We start from the raw sequence: 26,220 nt of genomic DNA, 5'->3' as shown, positions 1-26,220 counted from the left end.
AGCCTATTGCAATAGGATTTCTTTAATCTAAGAAAAAAAAAACCCTCTCCTAGTGCTTCTCTCTAAAAGCATATTTTTAGTTTTGTTTTTTTCGAGTGCTAAAATAATCCTTTCTCAAAAAATCCTGAAACTGGACTGAGATAACTCTTCCAACCTTATACTGAAGTACTGTACATGTTCTTTTCTTTGTCTGTTTTTGCCTTTTGAATGACAGGCAAAAGGTGGAGGATATGAAAGTGAAAGTGCCTACCCAAATGCAGAGCTGGTCTTTCTCGAAATTCATAATATACATGTAATGAGAGAATCCTTGCGTAAACTTAAAGAAATAGTTTATCCTACTATCGATGAGACTCGGTGGTTATCAAATGTGGACTCAACGCATTGGCTGGAATATATAAGGGTAAAATACTTTTGATGTTTAACAATTGTTTCTTAAACCATGTTACTTACTTTCAATTTTTTGAAAACGTTACTAAAATAATGTCTGGATTTAAGCACGTGTCTATGATCAGGCTAATCTTGTAAAAAATGCTTTGTTTTTAAATGGTCACTTAGAATCACTTAGAACATGGCATTTTAAGTTAAGTATATATCCATTCCATTGTAAATTTGTGTTACCAGTTCTACATGTTGGTAGGTAATGAGTTAATCACTGATAGCACTGGTGTTGGACAACATTTTATTTTCTTGAGAGAGAATGTTTGTGAGCAGCCCAGGGTTATCCATTCTCGTTGGAAAACTGCCCTGGGAACTTCAGATTATATTTGAACAACTGCCGAAAGGACTTCACTGTAGATCCTTCAGTCTTTTCTCATCCTTCTCTCCTTCAATGCGATGTTGGTATTCATGTGTTGAATACCTCCGCCTTCATGGGCTGTTTATAGTCTGTGCTGCACTGGGCTATAATCTGCTCTATTAGTTAACATAATATTAAAATAAATCACTATCGTAGTTTTACAGTCTGATTAACCTCTGAAATGCTTTTAGAATAGATTATTTCATTATCACATTCTCTCCTCTGTTTATGATGAATAGGGGTGGAGTGGAATTTGTTTTATTAGCAATTGCCTCACATGTCACTCATGCAAAACATGTTTTGGATTGTTCATTAGTTATACTCTTTTAATAACTCGAGCTTGCTAACTGCTGCAGGAGAACCAGTAGAGGGAGCAAATGCTTAAATTAAAAATTAAGCAAATTTAATGATCTTTTGGGAACAGTATAATTTTCTTGTTCGCTTGAAGTTGAACTGTTTCAAGCAGCTTTGAGAATCCAAGTATCTGGAAACGTTTTTTCATTTTTTTTTTAATCAGCCTGACATTAAATACAATCGTCTAGTTTTAAAAGTGGAGGTTTTTAGGCCAATGTTCACCTTTCATTGACATTGATTTCAGTGGGGTTTCTGGTTTTACACAATTACAAAAGTGGACCTTAATACCATTGTTTCACAGGTGACATTAGCATAGCAGTTATATATATATATTATATATTATATATATATATATTATATATATATAATATATATATGTATATATATAACTTAATTAAAGTTACTTAGAAGATCTGAAATACGTGTAACATTCTTCCTGAACCTCTCCCTTTTATAACCCTTCATGTTATAGTGTGGGCAGCACAAACTGCAGCCTGATTTCTTAAAAGCTGGCATTACCGTGTTAACAACGTTGATAGCATCTCCTTGTACTTTTATCCAATAACTGCTTGCCTTCCTTTCCTATTTCATTTGACTCAAAACAGCAATTAACAAATCCACAGCTTTACTCTAATGCCTCTTCTGTTTTCCTGGCTCAGAACAGTGGGATCGCCTCCCAGTTTGATATGATCCATTACCAGAAATTCAATTCCCTGGCACTGTGCCCCCAAAAAAACACATTGAGTGTGGTGGTCTGGGAGTATCTGGGGAGGCATGAGGAACACTGTGTGTGTGAAGACAGTAGTAACAACACGGGTCAAGTCACTTGCTATGTTTTGTACAGCGAGGCTATTTCCTCATGTCCTCCAGGATACTTTTTCTGTCTTTTAGGGCAGAACCTGTGTTGTCAATTATTTTTAAACCAATTCTCATTTTCTAACCCAACTAAAAACCAATTATTCATTAGTAGCCCTAACTGAAATATTGTGATGGCTGTTAAATTTTGAAGCATCTATAAAAAATAATGATCTTTTGTGGAGGAAGCAGTTCTTTTTTTCTTAAGACTTTTGTCCAAAGTAGAATAAAATGCTTTGTTTGCTCCACAGATATTAATAGTAACTCTGTTTTCCGTCTCCCATTCTCTGCTTATTGCCTGTATGCGTTCTAGCCTTTTTTTTTCAGCTGTACTTCCTCAGAGGCACCCGTATTCTCTTTAGGACAATAAAGCAAACTATTTCATACCTGTATATTATACAGATCATTTTTCTGGTTTTATCGAAGACCAAACTGTTTTAATATTTCAGTGCAGTAGATCTTCATAACTGAAGTAATTGGCAGTTAACTAATTCAAGACCACGAGGTTTATTCTCTCACACAAGCTTCTGTAGTGCTTCCTGATATTTCTATCCTGGCATCCTTCAGTTGTACTGTAAGATACAATCAGTGAAAATTATCTCTAAAGCATGGTTTTGGAATGGCTTCAAAGACTGGTCTTGTGCACTTCTCCCGTGGATGTAGGCATTCCTTCTTCCCAGAAGATGTTTTTACATGCCTGGGAAGGGATGAATGCGAGTATTTTGCAAGTTACTGTTTTCTAATGTTGGAATGTAGAGATACTAGAACAGGACCACAGGAGAAATTTGTGTGTTTTTTCCCCCCACGTTTTACAGTGCTATCATAGGTTGTGTTTGAGACAGATCTTCACAGGGGAGAGATTATTCAAATTTTTTAATAAATCTAGAGAGCAACCAAAGAAAACTAAGAGAGGGTTCTTTGTGGGGGAGACAAATAACAAGTTCACACAAGTGGTCTCAGTTCTGTGCCATCTCTCCGTTTGCTCCCCAGCGTGCCTCTGAACCCAAGTTATTAATGGCCTGCTCGCGGGTTGAATACTGTGTATACTTCATACACCAGCAAATCAGCACAGGCTCCTAGCCAGTAATTTGTTTTTGTTTGGGTTGTGTTTTGGTTTAGATTAGCTGGGTGGTTTGTCCCTTTCTCTAAACTCAGTAGTTGAGAACTGAAAGCTGAGGTAGAAAGAGTGTTTGCTGTGATGACGAACATTGAAAACACTGAACCTTCAGCCTTTGAAGTACGTTCCAGTATTTGCATCTATTTTCATCATGACACAGAATTTCAGATTTAATTTAGAGAAGGGATTCCCAGCTTCTCTTGCTCTGTGCTAATAATTGAGGCCTGGTAGCAGCAGCGTGCACGTGGTTTAGAACTGGCTTTGTACCTCTAGGTACATGCATACCACCATTTGGAAATCTCTGATTTAAAGCAATGTTGTCCGGATGATTGTGTAATTAATCTGAACATTTTAAATATGTTAACTGTGAGAGTATAAAATGACAACTTTTTTTTGCAGAGTTTTGAGAGTATTTAATATGCTTGTTTGTTTGTTTGTTTTTAAGATGCTTCTTGCTGGAGCAGTAAGAATTGCAGATAAAATTGAGTCTGGTAAAACATCCGTGGTGGTACATTGCAGCGATGGTTGGGATCGAACTGCACAGCTTACTGCACTAGCTATGCTTATGCTGGACAGCTATTACAGAACTATCAAGGGGTTTGAAATCCTTATAGAGAAAGAATGGATAAGTTTTGGACACCGATTTGCAATGGTAAGGTGAAATAATTTGTGTAGTTTGTCACCTTCTTTCATTTTGAATAGTGTGTTTTCTCACATTAGTTTACTTTTTTGTTATTATATCTGGTATCCTTCCTTTAATGGTGTGAGTGTGTCAAACTATGTAAAGGAGAATTGTGAGCTATTCTTTTTGAATGGGAAATCTTTGTGTGATGTATGAAAGATATGTCTAGTATAAAATAAATAATGAAATGCCTTTACCTTAATGAATAAAAAAATCATATGACTGTTATGAGGAAGAGAGATTGTAACACATTGCTTCATCTTTAACAATCTTAAGAATGGAAAAACAGGTAAAACGTTTAAGGTGTCCAGAAGGTAAGATCACTGCAAACATTGCTGTGACTTAACATTGCAGTATTTATTTAACACGTGGGCCGGCAGGGAATTAGGGCATAAATTATTATGAAATTTTTGTGGGCTCTGACTTGAGGTTGGTTTAGGAGAAATGATGTGTATTTAGGACAGGTGGATATGGAAGAATCATTGTTTCAGTACAGTCGTAGTAAATACCTACCAGTTTGACCTACTGATAGAAATAAACGTCTGTGTAGTGGAAGATGGGAAAACAACTGGGAGAGGTTTGCTGACTGAGTGCCTTTATAGGTCTTCTGAACAGCGAAGGCATGTCCATAAGTGAATATTAGGAGTGAATATGCATTTTTAGTAGTTGAAAAATACATGTTAGCTTTATGGAAAATTTGCTTGTCTTGTTCATCTTTGGAAAATATCAGCATTGAAGTGTTGGGGTGACGCTGTAAATACACTAGACTGAAATGAAAACCTTATTCTGACTTTCAGAGAGTAGGACATGGAGGTGATGATCATGCCGATGCAGACAGATCTCCCATTTTCCTTCAGTTCATTGACTGTGTTTGGCAAATGACAAAGCAGGTAAGATGCTTAGTACATTTCTATGAGGTCTCGGTCTTTATCTTGGAAATGTAATTGCTGTAGGAGAATACATTGCTTGACAGCACAATACTATGTATTCCTGAAGTTGGTTTTGCTGTGGTTGTGTACTACGCATACTTCGGGGGAACCTTTTGCTCAAAGTGAGCCGAATCTCAGATCAGTTTAACAAGAGCAAGTGCCAGATTCTGCACCTGGGAAGGGGCAACCGTGGCTATATGTACAGACTGGGGGACAAGAGGCTGGAGAGCACCCTGCAGAAAGGGGTCTGGGGATTTTGGTCGATGGCAAGTTGAACGTGAGTCACAGCATGCACTGGCAGCCAGGAGGGCCAACCGTATCCTGGGGTGCATCAGGCATGGCACTGCTAGCTGGTCAAGGGAAAGGATTGTCCTGCTCTTCTCTGCGCTGGTGCGGCCTCACCTCAAGCACTGTATGCAGTTTTGGGCACCACAATGTAAGAAGGACATAAAACTATTGGAGAGTGTCCAAAGGAGGGCAGCTAAGATGGTGAAGGGCCTAGAGGGGAAGACGTATGAGGAGTGGCTGAGATCCCTTGGTTTGTTCAGCCCAGAGCAGAGCAGTCCGAGGGAAGGCCTCATGGCGGCCTGCAGCTCCTTCACGAGGGGAGCGGAGGGGCAGGCGCTGAGCTCTGCTCTCTGGGGACAGCGACAGGACCCGAGGGAACGGCGTGGAGCTGGGACAGGGGAGGGTCAGCCTGGGTGTGAGGGAAAGGTTCTGCACCCAGAGGTGGTCAGGCACTGGGACAGGCTCCCCAGGGGGCAGTCACAGCACCGAGCTGCTGGAGCTCAAGAAATGTTTGGACAGCGTTTGTACCTACATGAATATAAACTTCAGATTTCTCTGTGCTTTTATATTGGGACTCTTTAACGGTGTTGCTGAAACTTATTGTCCACATGGAGAGTTCCAAGTAAATTAGAAGTGCTGGACTTCTTTCTTTCTTTCTCTCTCTCTCTCTTCTTCACTCTCCTTGAAGCCTAACATTGATCTGTGCTGGTTGTTACAGTAAAATCTGAAGTACTGAAGTCTGTATATTACGTGATTTGTTTTGAGGAGAGGAAGATAAAGGTCTGGTTCCATGTAAAGCTAGCATTCCCAGATCTCTTACCTCAGTCTTCTTGTTCTGAGCGCGGTTCTTAAAAACCTTGCATCACAGTTTCCAAAACTTATATTCAAAACAGTTGTCATATGTGCGTTACAAAAGCTCCCTGCTGTAATACTGGGCCCTTGTCCAGAGTTGCTTGAAGACTTTCTCTTTCCATGTATCTGCATTTCAGCATTAATGTGCTGTTTATTATGGCTGGAAAAAAAAATAATGAAAAATTCTGCCCCTCTCTCCGAGGAAAGCTAATAACAATAGCAAAGAGAGAGTTCTAAACACCTGGTAGGAACAAAAGTCCTCTGGGGAGATCCTTAATTAAGAGCAGCCTCTTCTATTTTTGTGATCTCCCTTGCTGCCTCCAATTTCTTGCTATAAACAGTTTAGTTCCCTCTTGTTAAAATAAATAAATAAATAAATGGGGGGGAGCTATGGAATATTTAGCCAGTACCACATCTGTTCAAAACCTGGATCCAGAAACCATTGTGAAATTCATGAACAGCAGTGGCATTGAAAAATCATTAATGTTACAGCACGAAAAATTGAAAACATCATTCCTGGAGAGTTCTTGACCACTTATTTTTATTTTTTAGTTGACTTCAACACCTAGAGATTACATTTGAAGATTGTGATTACTTTGACATAGATGTAGGAAAACCAGGATTCTATTTTATCCTTGTGCAGATCACTTGCTCATAAAACAGTGCTAGTTTCGTGCTTTAGGATCCATGGCAAACATATGACAAATGTTCCAAAGCTCAAACAAGCGTTAATGACTGGGAGGGTGCGTGTGTAAGGGCTCGTGCTTGGGCATAGGCTCAAAGCAAGCAAATTTACTTTTGTGTTCTGAGAATTACATTCTTAAAACAGTCAACTTAATATAGCAAGAGAATTTCTAACTGCCATCTAAGATGCAGACATCTGGATAGCTTCAGACAATGAAACTTAATCTTTGACAGCCTTATATTTCCCCATTTTTTTTACAGTCTTGATGACAAACAAATACAGTAATAGAGAACTTGAGAGAAGTACAATGCTATCAGATTTAATAAAAAACATGATGAAGTGATTTCCCTTCTCTGTGTATAAATTCTGATGATTTTGAGCAGCAGATGTCAAATTGGAATGGCCACATGTGATCTGATGAAATACTAAAGCCCTGTTAAAATTATACAAAACTGCAAAATTTGAATGTAGTATTGTAGTTCAAGCATTATCTTTCTACCTCTATTGCACAGTACCCACAGAGGAGGAAGGTATGTTGGTAAAAAGCTGCATTGTGTTTATTACCAGATGTCAGCAGTTGCCAGAGATGCATTCTGGATTAATTTCTGTAATGTACTTTGTTATGATATCCTGCTCAGTTAACGTAATTCAGTCCAATTCCACAGTCATAAGGACTATTCAGCAGAGTGTTTCAACTTTAAATGTTACTATAGTACACAATGAGTTTATTGATTATAAAATGAAAAAGCAAGTTTATTTTGCATGCCTCTGAATCAGATGCCACTTGGCATCATCAGACTTCTTAAACAAGAGAATTCTTCTTTTAAGTACCTCCTTGAAAAAGAAAAAAACCGACATCAACAACAAAAAATGCAACTCCAGAAGCATCAAGTGGGAGTTTTTAATGACCCATGTGTTCTCTCGCAATTAGTGGATTTGACAAGAAGTAAATTTTCATTTGGGGAATTTTTCCACCTGAATCTTCAAACAGACGCTAATGGGCTTGGAACTACAGAGCAAAGAATTTTTAGGTCAGTGATTTTTCAGCAGCAGTAATAGAAGCTTTACAGTCTTGATACATCAGTTCCAACAGTACAACTCTTGTATTCAAAGGCAGAGTTTCAATAAAGTGCTATCACTTATTAATAAATTAGTTACAGTGCAACCACTGATGTATGGAATTTTGAATATGCTTCACTGGATCGGAATAGCAGCCGTGTCGGCATCCATCTGATTAGTATGGACCCATCACAAGACAGAACCCTAATGTGACAAGGCTCATTAAGTGCTTTCAGTTAAAGAGAGTCCCTTTACGAGAGGCTTTGTCCTCAAAGTTATTTCCAAATATCATTTTGATCCTTTGCAAATTATTTTTGTTTTATGTATCTGATTGCCACTTTGAACTGGATGCAGGAGACTGAGATCTGTGAGGTACCGAATTTTCTCCTGACTAGCTCTGGCAGACCTGCTTATCAGATTCATGTTTGTTTGTTTGTTTTAATCATAGATACATTGTTAAGATAGTTGTATTGTAATTAAGTTCTGGCATGATTTCCTAAGAGAAGGGAGTGCTGCTAGTGATAACTTTGGGGCATGACTGAAAAAAAGAATTTGATAATATCAAGTTTCTCTGTGTTTTATGAAAACAAATGGCTAGGTGATTGAAAACAAACTGTTGATTTGTGAGGGAAGCCCCAGTGTGAGCCCTGCACCCCATTGAACGGTGCCTAATCCATAGCAGGGTCAGCAGGAAGGTTCCATTCTTTCTGTGAGCCATGATGTCAATAGTTTCCTTACGCAAAATTTTCAGTTGAAAGTTGGTATAGTTGGAAAGTTGGCTTGAGAAGCCTTGGATGGAGAATGTTTTTGCAATGTTTGACTTAAATCAGCCTTCTTTTAAAAAAGCATTGCTTAAAACTTAGATCTTTCTGGTTTTAATACAAGCACAATCATTGCGTGTTATTCAACTTACTTTCAACATGCTTGAATATTTGCCCTTCATAAATCACAGATGACATTGAGGAGGAATTCCTGGATCAGCTAGTTCATCCACAGTCCCAACTGCTGGGTTATTCCTCCTAGGTATACTTGTCTTCTTTTGTCATTTTTGTGTTTAAATTAGCTCTTGAATCACTCGTGCCAAGGTGTTCAGTGTTCTTCAGTGGCACAAGCCAGAACCCAGTTCTCTGCTTCACATCTGAAACATTGACTGGAGAGTTCTGCATATGGAATGAAATTCTTCATTATGAATCTACAACACTGCATTTTTAGACTCCTGCAAACACTTACTCATTCAGTGGGAATGAAAAAAATTACTGTCGTTTGTCCTAATAACGTCTTCTAAAAACACAGGTAAATTACAGAAATGCTACTTTTAAAATTTTCATTTAGTCTTCTAAAAATGTTTTATCATCCCATATCTGTGTTTGAGGCCCTGTCACACTGAACACAAAGTTATTTTGCCACACAAAGCAGTTGTCATATGTAGTCCTACCATAGAATATGATTAAGAAGGACTTTTCCACCTGAATAGGTAGCAGCCCATACTCTTTGTATTAATTCCTTCCTTTATGACTTTTGAAGCACTACAGATTTAAGATACATCTTAAATATTTGTTCTGTTTTCAAATTTTCCATTTTTTTTCTAGAATGTCAGGTAACCTCTATTTGTGAATAAAATAGCTAACAGCGATCAGTGAAATAACAGTTCTTATATACAGGATTTACTTTCTAATGGAGCAAGAAAAAGGATTAAAGGATTATTGTACATAGCTGATGGTAAACTCAAGGGGTGAAATTGAGAAAAATAACTTATTTGGGTGAAAAGTGAAAGAAAGGTTTTAAATATGTTAGGTGTATTTTATGTGCAGTTGTATTTATTATCCAATTCACTGCATGTTAGAATAGGAAATTAAGCTCTTAAATATCTGTTGTTTTTTTGTTTGTTTTTTCTTTCAAAATGATTTCTTGTTCTGTAAGAAAAGAAATAAAGCTTATGTTGAAGACAGTTTGGGGTGTGTTAGAACCAAATATTGTTAGATAGGGCTCCTTATAACGAATTTCTTTCTGTCACCAGTTTCACATTAGCTAACATTTTTACGCTTGTATACTAGTGTACTTGCACAATGAATGTAAGGTTCGTCTCCGAGGAGTGTATATATATATATATAGAAGTATGTAGAAGTATTATAAAGAAGTATGTAGGTGAAATGTTTTATTGCAGTGGGAGTTACAGAGATTGCTGAGTTTTCCTGAAAATAATCACTAAATGAGAAAAAAAAAATCTCTTCTGAATCTTTTGGTTATTTCTTACATGTGAGTTTCTTCCTCACTACATTGCTTAAAATGTAGTTTAAAGTAATTTAACTATTTATTTTAATTTCAGTTTCCTGCAGCCTTTGAATTCAATGAGTTATTTTTGATCACCATTCTGGATCATCTTTATAGTTGTCTCTTTGGGACTTTCTTATGTAACTGTGAAAAAGAGAGATTAAAAGAGGTAAATAACTTCTGTAATTCGCATTCTTAATTTGTTGATTTTTACATGAAAATGCTTAAGATACATGACCTAAAAACACTTAAGCTGTATTTTTTGATAAATTTGCCATATAGTCTTCAAATACAACATGAACATTAAATTTCATGGTACGAGAAATACGTACTGAATGCTCTGCCTCTGAGGTGCCACTCATTTTTCTTCAGTTATCATCTGTTGTGGGTTTTGTGGGTTTTAGAAAATTAACTTTCAGATAATTCTGGCCAACATACACGATTTTAAGTAAACATTATCAAGTGATACTAACATTTCTTCAGCTATTTCCAGAGCAACTCCCGTGCGTGACTTTGCAGGTCACTTTAGGACATAATTTGATTGACCCTGTGGTTGAAGACCAGGGAAATTTAAAACGCCTAAATGAATGAAGCTAGGGCTCCATGAAATACTTCGAGTTTGGAAAAAATGATTAAAAACCAAAAAAGTTTGTTAGTATACTTTTGCTTACTTTGGGCTTTGTTGTTTATAATACTTGCTCTAACACAAACATGAAGTAACTATTCCTTGGCAGATTCAGCTTTGTTATTTTTCTAGTTTGTCTCACTGCTTCTGTAGGGAAAAAGTTGCATGCAAATACCACAAGATGGAGCTGAATAACACATTCTCAGCAAATACAGGGTTTCCAAACAGCTTTTTTTCATAAATGAGTAGTCATATGCAGTTCTCAATAAAGAAATGCAATTTAAGACACAGCGGTAGTAGAAACACATGCTTTACAACACTGAAGGAGTGTAAAATTGCAAGATGAATCTGATTTAAGTTCAGATTTAGAAACTTTGATCTGACTGTTTATGCTGATTACATTTAGAAAATACAACTTTCTGAACTGCAAGTAAAGCTAAAATAGGCATCTTAAAGTATAATATCAATAGATAGGAGCAAATAGTGCTAGTAGGAGAACAGAATAATTATTTTCCACAAATGCTGTTTTGGATCTTTCAAACTGCATGTTCTCTTCACAGATTTTCTTTTCAAGGCTAATTTAATTTTAAATCTTTTTGAATTGGTCAGTGTGTAACCATAGGTTTAAGGAGCTGTATACATTGCTGTAAATTATGACCACTGTAGCTTTCTTTTGCTCAGCTAGACCTTGGTGTCTTTGAAAATAATATGCATGAATCTCCTTTCTAAGTTAGCCTTGGAAGAGAACAAGAATTAAAAGTTTTGACAAAGTTTTAAGGCTATTTAATGATCAGCTACTGGAAGTGTTTTCAGAGTGCCGTTTTGCAGTAGATAAGGTAATTTTCATAAAGTTATTGATATATAGATATTAACCTCACGTTTTAAGATTTTGCAGTCTATACAGTCTATATATTTTTTTGCATATCTATCTATATTTTTATAATCTATCTATATTTTTGCAATCTATATAATCTATTTTTTTTAATTCAGGAGCTAAGCACGAAGACTGTATCGCTGTGGTCCTATATAAACAGTCAGTTAGATGAATTCACAAATCCTTTCTACGTAAACTATGAGAACCATGTCCTGTATCCTGTTGCCAGTCTGAACCATTTGGAACTGTGGGTCAACTACTATGTCAGATGGAACCCAAGAATGAGGCCTCAGGTATGAGCTTTCACATGACTTTTATGTTGTAGTGAAAGGTACAGAGAAAAATAAAATTACTGTTTTTCATAAGGTCGAATGCAGTATTTCATTTCAAAGTACTCTTTGTCTGTTGCTGATGGGGAAAAGGGTAATTTTCTAAAACAAGGTATGGGATATGTTAAAACTTGGTAAAATGTTTAATGTTCATTAAAGACACCAGTAGAATAGTGTTACAGTATCACTTTACTGACTTGTGAAAGGTGACATTAACAATCTTTGTTATCAGAAGATTACTTTTATAACACTTCTATAATATTTTATAGCACTTTTTAATACTTTTATTGCCTTAACCTTCTCATAGAGTTTGGTATAACTTTATCTTTAATCATGTTTTGCCATTTACCAACAATGATTTAAAATACAGCAGTGGTTTGTGAAGGACTTGAACTACACACCAACTCATTTGTAGGTGCTTACTGTCTTACAGTACTTGTTTTCAATTGACCTTTCTGTTTTCAAGTTGGCATGCTAAAGATTAAACGGTCCCTATACATGCTCCTTGATTCATCCCGTATTTGTTCGTATAAGTAATGTCTGCTATTCAGATAAATCTCTGAATCTCATCAAACGAATGCTCTGTATGCTCTGTGAATTCTGAAGAAAGAACAATCAGCTTGTTTCGTAACCATAATATATCTGAGGGTGCTATGCTGTCTCTTTATTAAGGTAACATTTCAAGGTATCCCCAAGCGTATTATGATAAATTACCTGCGTTGAGTGACTGTTTGAAAGCTGCTTTCATCTTCTGGCAGTTAGCATGAGATGTGAGTTCCAAATTTATTAGACACCCACAAGTCACAGGCTGTTTTAAAAGATGTGTTCCTAAGTAAGTTTCAAGGACAGAACACTGGTAGAAATCCAGGCATCTGAAAAATACCTTTTAAGATACAGGAGAAGTGTCGATTGCTTGCTTTCTCTCTGAAATGTTTCCCTCACTTGTTCTGTTTTGGTTGCTGTAGTCCTATAAATGTTAGGTATCTGTTTCTAGCACATGTTAAAACTTGAAATAAGGTGTATTTAATCTTCATGGTTTTGAAGTAAAATTGTCAACTGCTTTTTAAGAACGTCATCTTCCCTTAGCCTATTTGCTGGAAAACATTTGTATGGTTTATGCACACTTTCGTATAATTGACCTGCAGCAATGTCAGGTTATCGCTTGTATTTAATTGGGATCTATAGGTCTGAAAGTGGGCAGACGGTGTAAACATACCTGAAAGTCAGTCCCTGTCCAAACGAAATGACTGGTGGGGAACAGATGGCATAATGAGAAAATACAAGAACTGTTTGGCCACCAAGTTATACTTGGTGGCAAGCTTTGCTCTCCGCCTCTGTTGGAGGCTCCGTAAAGAAAAGATTACATACAATGGTACATCATTTGTGTGTTTTATGGAAGGCTGAATCGGGATTTTTGATGGCATTTATTTGTATCAAGAGCCCCGTGTTAGGATTACAGCCACATTGCAATGGATCCTGTGCAAATAGGTGACATGCAGCCTCCTTCCTGAGGGTTCAAAGAGCAAGTGTCTTGATAAGTAACAGTGAGGAAAACCGTAGGTTAAATGTGGATATCTCTTGCAGATTCCCTTTTTGCTAAACTGTGCTTCAACAAGGTCATTCTAAGTCTTAAGTGAAATAAAACGTTCCTTGGTTTCAGTTTGGAGGTGTTACATCATTATTGACGTCTTGTCCCAAGAAAATCAGATTTTAGTCCTATCATATTTAAATTCATTGACTGGGTACAGGGATTTTTTTCAGATTTGCCCTTTCCTGGGGTTGGAAAAAAAAGTGTATTTATATGTGACATGTGGAAGATAAGCTCCTTCATTCTTCTATACAGAGGTGTGTGCTCTGTGGGTAGCTGCTGCTGTATTTACAGATGAATCTACTAGCCTGAAATAGATAAGATAGTGTGATGCTCTTGATTTTTTTTTCAGATGATGCCATTTATTTGTCTTCCCTTTCCTATGTAGCCACTCAGACCTCTTCTTTGCAGTGGTCTGAGAAGTTCTGGCTGCAAGATGTCAGTTAGTTTTCTGCCTGGGCAGCTCTGGAGGGTGGGGGGAACACAACGAATGATGTTTCCAAATGGCTTCTGCAGGGGCAGTATTTTCAAACTAGTACACACTTTACAATTCATATATGCAGAGCATGAGTAAAAATCCTGGTCCTTTCAATTCAAGCTGTGGCTTGCTCTGTGCGACGGAAGGACCAGAATGTATTTTAGTTGATAAATTTGCATCATCCATTAGGGTATGTGTAGTTGTTTTTATGGCTACCCTTGGAGTACAGGGCTTAAACTTTTTGTTTGTTTGTTTGTTTTCCCTATACCTGCAATTTTTTCTCCAAGCTCTGCTCTGGAAATTCGGCCTCTATGCTGGAGAGAGTATTGTAGGAATCCTTAGGACTTTTCAAATTCATTCTTTCTGTGTGTGTGAAGACTTTCATCCAGGACTTAAGATTAGCACTGTCTACAACAAATGAATTCAGTTCACCTAGTGGGATAGGGTTGTCTGCTACAGGCAGTCTTCAGAGATTCCACGAGCAGCCAGGGATAGTCTGTTCACAGGTTAATCGCTGGCTTAAAAAAAAAGGAAAACAAAAAGCAGGCATAAATAGCTGTTTGTACAGTGCATGCAGAAATTATCTGGAAAGCATATAAATAGGTTACCATGATTGCTGCCTTTTTTTATGCTGTGTAGAAATTGCAGAAGAATGTGATGCATTGAACAGTTAAGTGATCAGATCTCAGCTAAACTTCAGTGTCATTAAACAAAAAAAATTGCTCATTTAAAAGGACAAATAAGATGCTAAATGGTACTGGAAAAACAGCTGAGATTAAAATGGAAAATATAATTACTGAGATGCTTTGTGTTGCCACATACTGGGTATAACTTGCTGTCTGGCACGTGGGGTGTCCATAACCATTATACCTGCCTTCAGTCAAGTTGCCCAGCATTTTCTTCTGTGATGTTGACATTGGTTGTAATATTTTTAAGGTTTTCACATTTGATTTAACATCATTTTGTGGCAGGAAAAGGCTGTCATATGGCTCTGGAAATGCTTGGCATTGCTGCTCCACGATCCGTGGTTTTGAGTCCATCCTTTTTGTGTGAAAGAATGAGGCAGGAGACGTCAGAAGAAGGAACCTTGTGGGTTAGGTACTTGAGTATTGCCCTGGATAGCTAGATTTCATCCTGCATTCACTGCAGACTTTCTTGTGAGACAAGGCAAGTAACTTCCCTTGGTAACATACATCAGCAGATAAATCGCTCTGTATTCGATTGATACGGAATAAAATGCAGACTATGTACTTATCCCGTGTTGTGAGCAAATCTGTAGTTATTTGAGGGAAAAGAAAAGGTTGTTACCCTGTAATGAGCACTATGTCAGAACGTGCACAGAAAAGGAGAAACTAATACTGTACAAGTAATATTAATTTTTGGCTGTTTCTATCATATTCGGAAGAGCAAGCCCTCAAAACATTGTTCTAATCTATCAGATGTCAAAAGCTAAATGGACTGTAGGTTTTAACAAGTAATGGCATTAGTCTGTACCACGTAGAGTTTCCTGAGCCTGTAAATCTATACAGTTGTTTGCAAAATCTGTGTTCCAGTTCCCACATGGTAGGATTCATAATTTCTCTTTGCTAGGTATTGCTTTTCCAGAAGGCCTGGAGGTTTTGGTTGCTTTCCCAGGAGCATACCTTTACAATAAGTGTGAAAGTATTGATTATTATAGAGAACTGCTGTTTTCATCATTTGAGATTGACTTTTTCTATGGGTATACTGTTAACTAGGTTTTAAAAGCAAGCCTGTCAGACTTTCAGATCTTCGTGAAGAAGAACAAAAAGCTTGAGTGAAAGATACTGTTGTTTTTGCAATGCACAGAGTAGGTTTTTGGCAAAACTGACAGTCTTAAGTCAAGCGATGAATTTAAAATCACCATTTTTCTTTGCAGCCTTTCTTCCCTGTTGCTAAAACAGATAACGTATACTTACTGAACAAGACAAAATGCATTCACTGTTGAACAATTTTCATGTGAATGGCTGTCCTTGAGCTAGTACAGTAATACACAGTAGATATCCATCCAATTAAGACTTGGCGGTACTATAAGTGAGTAGCTATTATAATTTCTTTTATAACTATCCTTGTGTTGACAAATTTTGCTATCCACAAGCACTTCAGGATCCTGAAGGATTACTTGGGAATGAAAGCCTGAAAATCAATACTGAAAGTGAACTGTAGTAATTCTAAGAAAAGGAAGGTTTGAAATTTTTTGGAAATGAAGCTGTCTTATGTCTAGATGGATTTTATATGTGTTGTAGTATGTATATTGGAATTGTAGCTTCTGTGTAAGTATAATTATAAAAACAAACAAACAAGAAATAATTTCTCTTTCCTTAAGTCTTCCCCTGGCAGGAACAATTTATTATAACTGTGAAGTGGCTTTTTCTGAGAGTTATGCTACACCAGGTTCTGCTTTTGATGTGCATGTGCATAATTCAGTTAAAAATGGTTTCATATCAGTGGTATTTTAAGCAATAAAGGATGTTTGTTTAGTAGTGTTCTAAGTACTTTTCAGCTTATTATAGGCAGTTGGTGCCCTGTCTTTAGGATGTAGGAGAGGTAAGTACCTGTTTTTGAATGAAACAGGGTATAAATCTAGCTAAGCAGGAAAATAAAAATCCCCCCATTTTAACTGGATAATACTGCAATATAAGATATATTGGTGGGAACCTTCAATCAGTTCTTTCTGAGTGAAGAACTCCACTTGGCTAACTCAATTTTACAGTGTTTTGTTCTTTTTTATTGGCTTGGGTAGAGGGTGTCAAATATAGTATCACTAGGAGTGGGAGGATCATGTCCAATCTCACCAGGAAAAGAGAGCGCTCATGCCAAAGAGAGGGGAGAGAGGGCAACTGGCAATATAGGCGTATATAGGGAAGGGAAGAAGTGCAAGAGTAGAAGCTAGGTATAAGTGAAGAGCTTACGTGAGGAGCAGAAGCAGGTTCTGTGCTTAATCAGGGCTTGATATAGAAAAGTTAGACTGGAAACTTTAGGAATGCTGAAATGGGCAAAAATGTGAATTGTGTAAAAGCAAGGGAAATCTCAGAAATCGGCTAAATAAAATCTTGATAAGTTGATTTTATTTTTTACTTTAAGTTGCTTCTGAGTTGGGGAGGAGAACAACATACAGTCAGTCATATTTGTTTTAGCTCCTGAGTCAATATTACAGTAGTAATTATAAAAAATTAAAAAACAATCAACACCATAAAGTCTTCTTGAGGTGTTGCAGGTCTGGAGCAAGGATCCAGGCCCTTATCCCCACTAGTTAGTGCTGTTGGTCAGCTCCTTTCTGTTATCCCTGCTGGGATTGTATTTCTAGCTGTATCAGATATAAATGTCAGTTTTGGTTTTGTTTTATCAACTTATGTTTTTTTTAGTAAGTTTTATGTCATTAGGGAAAGCTGATTTTATCTTTTATAAATAGTCAAATGAGAGATTTTCCTGATGAGGTTAATGCATCACAATCTGTTAAAACCTACTACATTGATCTTGCGATTTCTGCTTTACTTTTTACCAGAATATTTTGATGAATAACAGAAAGGAGGCGGATCGATTTTCAGCACTTTGAGGTAGTAGCTTAACTAACACGGGCAAAACATCCTGAAGACCTGATGAGAAGTGGCCCGGTCGATTTTCCAGTTACAGCCCACCAAAGATGTAAATGCCCTGTTGGGTTAGCTTTCATCTGTGGAGGCTCCTCTCGTGTGGCAGAAGTAGCTCTTTTCTTTCACCTGGAGTACAGCAGAGAAATGATTGGGAACTGGCTCTCATGGCCTGGTGTTGCCTAGCAGCATTACTAAGGTGATGGGCTGGGAAGCTGCTGTTACAAAGGGAGGGATGCACGCCTTTCTCAAACCTAGCATCAATGCCACGGAGTAAAGCAGCAAAAAACGAGTGGTGGGTCCGGAGACAGCTTTTGAGCTCCCATCCCTAATTTGAGAGGCATGATGAGAGAGGAAGCAGTGCATCTGCTGCCAGGCTCCCAACAAATTCATCTCAGTCAAATCAATTAGACGATTTCCTAACAAGGCTGTAATAAAAGCTTGTCGTGGAGGCACAACTAGTGCTGCGTAAGTGTACATTTCTAGGCTGAAGGTGATAACAAGATCTCCTAATAAACGATCTTCTCCAGGCTTCTCGTTCCTTGCACAATCTGCCACCCTTTCACTTCCTTTTATCCTACACAGTGGCAAAGTAAAGGAGAACTTCATTCAGAGCAAGCCATTACAGGTATTATTGTCAAGATTGCAGGACCCATTCCCTTCTGAAGAAAGCTTTATTGGAGAGAGGAATCGCACTGAAATAGAATGGTGTGAAGTGGCAGAACTGTAGATAGTTAGCTGTCAGAATGTCAGTGCAAAAGATGGCATGAGGAAACACTGGCAGCACCAGGTCTGCCGGGGAGTAAGTCTTCAGGAAATGTGGAAAAGAAGTAAACTTTATTATTATTTTCATGGGTCTTGTGATGGAATGCATTTGAAGATGCTTCATCTTCTTACTCTTCTTTCTCCCTCCAAGATAGCAGGAAGCTGCGTGATAGCAGTTCTGTTTGATTCTCCTAACAGTTTCATTTATAAAAAACATACATGGGACTTGAGATTGAGGCTTTGTTCCCCCACCTTTTTTTTCTCTCTAGCACCATTATCTATGTTTTCATTCTTTCACATTTGAATTTGCTGTTTTGCTCAAGGAAAGGAAATTACAGCAGCAGAATTTAAGATATCTGGGAGAAAACGCAGCTCCTCATGCCACGTGGCTTTTCAGTTCTTTCATAAAAACAACTTCTATAATGTTCTTTATATCGTTCAGCTGCCTGTATCGCCTTTTTCTTACCCAAAGTGTATGTCATTCTAACACAGACCTTTATCGCTAATGAGTACATTATTGTCAGCTGTTTGAAAATACTCTGAAAGTATTTTCTAGAGTGAAAGTATTCTCTAGAGTGAATTTGACACGTTATTACAGGGCATTAAAATATGTATCTGAAGTTTACTGTACGAAATGTTATTTTATACTGTTGTGCATCCACGCGGTACTGTATGCGTGCACGTGATGCTGTGTTAAATGCAAAGCAACAACTAATCTTTTCCTGGTAAAGATGTTAGAAAACGATGTGTGTTTACACTACCATTTGAAATGGCACAATGATATTTATGGAGACCTGTTTTGCAGCATTTGCATCTAAGGTGCACTTATTAAACGATGGCCAAAGTGTAAAAGATGACTTTTTTTTTTGCAGACCACACTCTGTCTTGCTTACAGCTTTGCCAGACTTTAATGGTTTGTACTGAGCCACCAAGTATGTGTGTCTGACCAAATTGTTTTGTAAAACTTTATCCAAAAAGGCTTAGTTTCTTAGGAGAATACATCTGACAAAAACGTTTTCCCCTATGAAAATACTGGTGTTTTAGGTTTTTGTTGGGGTGAAGGGCTGTTTTTCTGTAAATATTGTATCTCTAGAGCAAACGTGAGATCTTAGGAAGAGAAATTATCTTTCAGAGTCGTGCCTGGTCATATCCCGGAAAAAAATTAATCCGATTTGGAGGTTGGGACAATCTCAGTAAATTCTCAAGCACTGAGAGGAAATGGAGTTAGAAAGGGGGAGATGGATTTGATACAGCTGATGAGAATTGTGACTAGCAGGGAATAGGAACGAGGAGTGGATAATGTTTAGCATGATGCTTTCTGTTCTGCTCCTGGAATATAATCTGAGAAAATAGTTCATTTACTAAGTCTCACCCAGCCTGTATTAAGAGTCTAATTGGAGCTGCAGAGTTAAGCACTTGAAAGCTGGGGAGTGACAGCACTCAGCTTGTCTCTTGATACAGTGGCTATATATTCTGAAGTCGTAACGATCCGTTATGTTGTGCAGAGCCCACCTTGCTCATTTTCTGGATGTCTTTCTTTGAGGTGATCTAGACAGGATCGTGAAGGATGCTGTTGTGTGTGGAATCAAAACCTCACGTGCACTGTTTGGAAGCAGTTGAAGGGGGCATTTACTGGGTGTCCTGCTTGATACCCGGGAGGCTGAATGGCTGAATTCCTGAATTCTGTTAAACCAGCCTGAGATCCAAGGGATCCAGATTAGGAGGTGCTCATTCCATATCCTTGGCTGTGAAAGTGCAGTGTTAATGCTTCCCTGCCTCACTGGGGTGCTGGAGAAATAAATTGGTTTCTCGACATGAGATGAAAGTACAGAAAAGTCCGTGAGGAAAACTGAGCATTTTTATTTCAGAGGGATAAATAAAGGATGGGGTCAGATGCTGCAAAGAAAACTAAATACTGAAAAACTGCTCACTAATTGAGTAGCATCAAACTGTGCACTGAATAAATCAGGAATACAGGGGAGAAACTAATGTTTTAATGTTTATTTAACCAACAGTTTTATACAGATGTACAGGAAGGCTGAATTAAGTGTGGAGAAGTAATCTTCATTCTGACACTTTCTAATTTTTGGAGTGCATAACTTTTCAGCCTTCGTGTTAAAGAGTTTTTTCCATGACTTGAATATGCACTGCCTTTTAAAATGCCATTATTCTTATTTAGAGCATTTATTTTAAGGTGTTCCTGATCTTCGAGATGGAAGCATGGGGAGAACAGCATTTACATCCAAGTTTGAACATGTGGATTCATGAATTGGGATTGGGGGGAGTGCAGAAGAAGGATGGGGAAGTGCAGCCCGTCTCCCCTAAGTGCTTTACGCAACGTGCCAAGTCCTGCAGTGGCGTTTGTGCTGCGTAGCCTGAAAGGATTTGTAGTGGGTTCCCCAAAAACCAGATGGGAGTTAGAGCACAGTGGAACACTCCAGCAAACACCAGTGTGAAAGGTGTCTAGGAGAAATTGGCCTGGTAAGCCAAATCATGATTAAGCTGTGCAGAACTCAGGTGTACAGATCTGCCGTGACCCAGGGCTGGCGTGACTAATGATAGCAATGGTAAATCATTCTGTTACCGACCCGAGTGTTTCAGAAAAACGTCTTCATAAAGCAGAACTCTTGACGTGGGAATGGAGGAAGAAGGGATCTTGCGCTTGAAGGAAAGAAAAAAAAAATAGGGGGGAGAGTGCTAAGTCCTGAAAGTCTTGGGCTCCACTGAAATTTGAATTTCCCGGAGTGTGTCATCCGGTATCTTGAGAAACTTCAAACACTTAACGACCACCTCAGAAAAAGAGATTGGCTTTCTGTAGATGTGCTTTGTATTGGTTAGTGGAGGAGGCTGCTCTCTTCAGACTTGTGGCCTCGCTTTCTAAAGTATCTGTGCAATGGATGTGGGAGAAGATTGCAAGGAGGAAGGATTCATTCCACAGCGAAGGCAGGACTCCAGGGCCTGGGAGCTTGCTTGGTGGTGTGCACTGTTTCCTCTGCTGAAGACTCCAAAAGTTATGCTTTAAAAATTGCTCTAGATGGCATGCTGGATGAATTGATGACTCCCAAGGTACCGGTAGCAGCACTTTGTGAATATGCCGAAGTTTTGGTTTGTGGGCTAAGCCACAAAACAAGAAAAAAATAATTCAGTGAAAAATATGTTTCACTTGCCTTTAAACAGTCTGTTTGGTACTATTTTATCCTCTCAAATTACAATTCAGTTAGAAATGAAATGTGTTTTTCCTATTTCAGAAACACAAGTGTTAGATTTTGAAAATGTCAAAATCAAGTGCATGAGGTTTTTTTTTTTGAAATTTCTTTTAAAAGTCAGGATTGACAAAATCTTAAATTGTGCTTCAGTTGTGTGTTGACAGCAAGAAGAGAAACCCTTTCTGGTTTTTGAGATCATCTTCACCTAGCACCACGTGAGAATTTCATGCTCAGGTGTGCATCCCAGCCCCACAAATACTTGTGAGCAGTAGGAAGTGATCCTGGGTGAACACAGTTCCCTGGAGCCTGGCATTCCAGAAGCCTAGGGTATAATTTCCTTATTATGTCTAGCAATCTCTGGGTTTCCCAGTGCTGCATTTCCCTGTGATTGTCTTGACAGCCCAAATATTAATTCTTTTCCCATCTTGTGCTTTCCAAAAGCTGTAAGCAATTCAACGTTTATAGAGAATGAAATAAATTAAAAGCAATTGACAGCCAAACTTTTCTGGGCTTTCTGTGGCATGTGGAGGAAGGGGAGGTCTCTCTCTGCTTGTCTGAGAAAACAGACCCAGCTGCAAAAGCAACATAACTTGGGTCTTCCTTTGTCCATGATATATTTGAGTGTTCCAGGAGAATGTGAAGTGTGCCTAGAACTCTGATGCAGACCCTTGGCCAAAGTCTCAGGTGTTTTTCGTGCCACTGTCGGCAACAGAGACAGAAACCTGTATGAGACACTTCTACAAAAGGTTTATCAGTGTGGCTCCAGGAGATGCAGTTTGACTCACTTGCCTGGTGCACTTTTCTCACTGCTGTGCTGGAAGGGGTCAGATTCTTGGAAAGGTGCCTGGCTGGATGAGTAACAAGATGTTCCATATGCAGCCAGCTTTGTGAACTCTGCTCTCTTTGCATAACAAGTTCTGTCCCAGCAGGCAGAGGAAATAGTTCTCAGGGAAGGACATTTATTGGAGTGTGTGCTATCCCAACAGCTTGGTTTGCAAACAGTCTTTTGAATTGGCCTTCTGCCAGCTGTGTTGTTAGAAAGGGACAGTTTGAAATGCTCCATTTCAAATGACTACGGAAACTCTCACTAAATACCGATACACTGAAATTCATAGCTGTTGGATTCGTTGTCTTACTGCAGAAAGCAGTGGAAGCATTACTTGAGAAGAGAATGCATTAGAGTCAAAGTAAACCTTTTCTTTCTTCACCTGCAGGTTCCAATCCATCAGAATCTCAAAGAACTCCTTGCCATCCGGTCTGAGCTTCAGAAGAAGGTTGAAGATCTGCAGCGGGAAGCTGCTACGCGATCCATTTCTTCCTCCTCTGATAGAGGTTCATCTCCTTCCCACTCAGCAACACCGGTACACACTTCTGTGTGATGCTTCACACAGCTTTTGTTACGCAGCTTATGTCAGGTAATACAGAGAGGAGGGTGAAATGTTTTTCCTATCACACAAGGATCGTGAGTGACTTGTAATTGCTATGATCTACATGCCTTACTGTGTCTGATATTATCAAGATGAGGCCAAAAAGAGCTTCAATAGATGTGATGTATTTTCTTGTTGGCAGTTCCCACGTGTTTTGACATCTCTAGCTAAATCACCAATTGTGAAATTAAACTTGGTTTTGAGCAACTAACAATTTAACCATCCTAAAAAGGAATCCATCTGCCAAGCAGACAGAAAAATGCCTCTCATGCTGCCGAGGGTACCATGTCTAGCTGGGAGAATCGGATGAAATGACACGTGATGCTTACACAGAACACTGAGAACATTTTTCTGAATGGGAGCTGCTTATTTCACACAGGTTTTGTTTTTGTTTTTGGCTAGAGCAATTGTGTTAAGGTAATTGATACACTTGGAAATTGATTTTAAAGTACTGTTTTCCAGTTTTAAGTAATGTTTTCCAGTGTAGTCAGTTTTGCATTTCAACTAAATATGCCATTAAAAGTGGATGAAATGAAGCTAGGTTTGTCAAAAACACCACGCTGACTTGTATGATGTAATATATTTGGTAAAGCATGTATTTTAGGTTTTTTAATGCCTTTTGTACAAGTTGAAATAAAGTCTTTTGACAGCTTAGTTTATTGTTCAGTTTCAGCCTCCTGAGTGAGGAGTAAACTTAATCATGTCAAGGTCTTGTACAAAGTAAAAGTGTTTTCTAGCAAATGGTAATATTTGGGGTTGAAATGACACCCACCTGTGTAAATTGTATAGTCTGTATAGCTCCACATTTTGTTAAGTGTTTTCTTTTGAAGTGTACACACAAAATGCAAAGCAGTGTCCTTTATAAAAACATGTGTATGTGATGTTAAACATATGCACACTCCCGTGTTTTTAAGCTCTACGTTCAGAAAATGGATCCTGCCTATCCAAACTCTTTCAAAGACCTTAACTTGTAATGACTTTGTCAAACAAAGGTTTTTTAAATAATAAGAGCTTAATTGGTTTGCTTGAAATAAAGCCGGTTGGCTTTCTGTTTTTTAAGTTGCCGCTAGCATTTTTTTCTGTGAAGTGAATAATATATCTGTGTTATCATATAAAACGTGCATTCCCATCTTTTTTATATTCACACAAAATATTAGTATTAGAGAGAGATGGTTATTATAACACCCAACTCTTTGAAAAATTTTTCAGTTGGCTCCTTGGAAGGCCCAGAAATGGTGCGCGCTGAAAATTTTCCTTTGTTTCTTTTCTTCACTGTGTTTCCTGAGAATCTGGCTCTTCTCCTTAAGGTGCTTAAATGCTGCAGCTCTGCTTTTTAACTCGTGCTCCAAGTTCTGCTGATGGGAATTACGCCCTGTTCCTGAGTTGGTTCTGTATGCCGATTGTGGGTTCTGCTGTATGTGAGTAGGCTGCACATTTGTTCTTAATATAAGATGTCGCTTTTCTGTTCCTCTGCATTCATGTGCGTAGCATTTAGTTCATGAGTAAAGTGAGCTGCTTAGCACTTTCGCAACTTCAACTGGAAAGGCAGATGTGTTGTATCCATTCTTGCAAGTTTACTGAGCAGTGCAGGGTATGTCAACATCTCCTTTTTGTTACAGTAAATACACTTTATAATAGATATCGGCCTACAGGAACAAAGTTTATGGACATTTGCAATGTGGCATCTCTTAATCAACCTCAGGCTTTTTATAAATAGACAAAAAATGTTTTGCTGTAAAAATGATTCTGCTAAATAGTATGCCAGCAGTGAATTTTACATTGCCAAAATACGTTGAGCTGGTATTTAATTAAACTCTTCCATACTTAAGATTTCCTTGACGTTTTAACTGTATATTAAAGCAAAGCACTTTATCTCTCAGATGCAGTGCTAAAGAAGATCTTTTGAAGTTTTTCTCTTTATTGGTGCTAATAGTCACAACGTTTCCTCTATAATTATTGTAAAAGTGATGACTGGATTAGCTTAGGCATTGTGAGATTTTAAAAGCTTAGATTCCTAGAGCTAAAATCTGAGAATTCAGTTTCGCCAAGAAGGCTACCAGTTATTTCAACTGTGACTGCCTGTTTCTCCGCAAGTTTCAACATAGCTCAGTGAATCTTCTCTGATCGTAAGGGATAGCAATGGGGGAGGGATCCTGCTATAAATCTGGGTAAGCACAATGGATGCTTTTGTATATACTTACCATGGTAATTTTCAAAAATAGGCTATATATGCTAGTTAAAGCATAGTTTTATTCTGAAGAAGCGATTAGTACAGTCTCTGTGTTTAGTCTGTGTCCTAATATTCATTTTTTTCCTATTAACAACTACGTGTGCCATCCCTTTTTTATTTTTTAGTAAGGCAGTCAGTTTTGAACTGTTTGAAGAAAGAGCAGAACCTTGTTCCCCGTTTGATGTGCCATGAACAGAACTGTTAACTTCTAATTCAATCGCTGGATCTTTTGCTTTGTGTTTTTTGGATGTGACTCCACTGAGTATAAAGGGAATGTGCAAAAAGACAGACAGCAGTTAAATTTGACCTGTAGGGTTTTCTTAGTGTAGATGACACGTGAAGGGAGAACAAACTGAATCCAATATCCCAGAATGGGCCGAAGCTGTGGTAAGCAATTGAAACATTTTTTGCTTGTGAAGTAAGTTGAGTGAATCATCAGCATCAGACACTTTGCCATCTTAGTCCAGTTTCAGAGCTTAATTACCCTTTTTCCTCCTTTGTAGATAAAGTCTTTTTTTTCTTGCTGGTTATTTTTCAGGAAAATGGAAGAAGGCTTTTAAAGTTGGTAAACAGTCTTATCTGCCTGTTTTTGTTCCCTGCATTGGCAGCCTTCCTCTCAAGGAGTTGATGCTTTAAACAAGAAGTGTTTGATTTTTCTCTTATTTTTCAAGGAAAGCTGTACTAAGTCATAGGCAGTATTTGGTAACACTGAGAATGGCTGGTTTTTGAAGAGCTGGAAATAAGGGATCAGCAACTTCCATTCACGTCGATTGAGCCCCACAGCAGACAACAAAGTAAAATGGGAAATATCAGAGTATTTCCCCTTTGAGATAAACTTTCTTCTTATGTTAAAATGCACAAAGCAACATCCATTTGCTGAGCAATCACATCTGAACTAAGTGGATATCCTAGCAGAGATCTCTTCGCTGCCAGATCATGTGCAGTCAGGAAGAAATAATTTTATTTTTACAAGACATAAGAGTCAGAAGTAGGTAGTTTGAAGCATAAAACACATTGTTTAACTCTGAGATAAAGCACTGCATCATTATATGGAGGCCAGAAACTTTGCATTGCATGGGAGATTCATCTCCTGCATATGAAAATATACAGAAAATGGCAGGAAACCTATGGCAGTGAAATGGACTGAAAACTAAGCTTTAGTGAGTGCAGCCACGGATTATAGGGCATTCATTACCTGAGTT

At 38.1% G+C, this 26,220-nt stretch overlaps 1 protein-coding gene across 2 annotated transcripts in view; it reads left to right on the top strand.

Annotated features, from left to right (window-relative positions):
* Nucleotides 1–23,847, top strand: part of MTMR1 (myotubularin related protein 1) — a 38,345-nt gene extending 14,498 nt beyond the window's left edge. For both annotated transcript variants that reach the window (XM_035541211.2, XM_035541210.2), the window contains 6 exons: nt 215–400; nt 3,568–3,774; nt 4,602–4,694; nt 9,944–10,057; nt 11,504–11,680; nt 22,576–23,847. In XM_035541211.2, coding sequence (XP_035397104.1) covers nt 215–400; nt 3,568–3,774; nt 4,602–4,694; nt 9,944–10,057; nt 11,504–11,680; nt 22,576–22,740 — 942 coding nt within the window. In that variant the 3' untranslated portion in view covers nt 22,741–23,847. The remainder of the gene's footprint in view (nt 1–214; nt 401–3,567; nt 3,775–4,601; nt 4,695–9,943; nt 10,058–11,503; nt 11,681–22,575) is intronic.
* The last annotated feature ends 2,373 nt before the right edge of the window (nt 23,848–26,220 follow it).

Source organism: Cygnus atratus, chromosome 13 (genome assembly GCF_013377495.2).
Source record: "Cygnus atratus isolate AKBS03 ecotype Queensland, Australia chromosome 13, CAtr_DNAZoo_HiC_assembly, whole genome shotgun sequence".
Taxonomy (NCBI): domain Eukaryota; kingdom Metazoa; phylum Chordata; class Aves; order Anseriformes; family Anatidae; genus Cygnus; species Cygnus atratus.
Note: the sequence above shows the minus strand (reverse complement) of the source record. Positions and strands in the feature narration are given on the sequence as shown.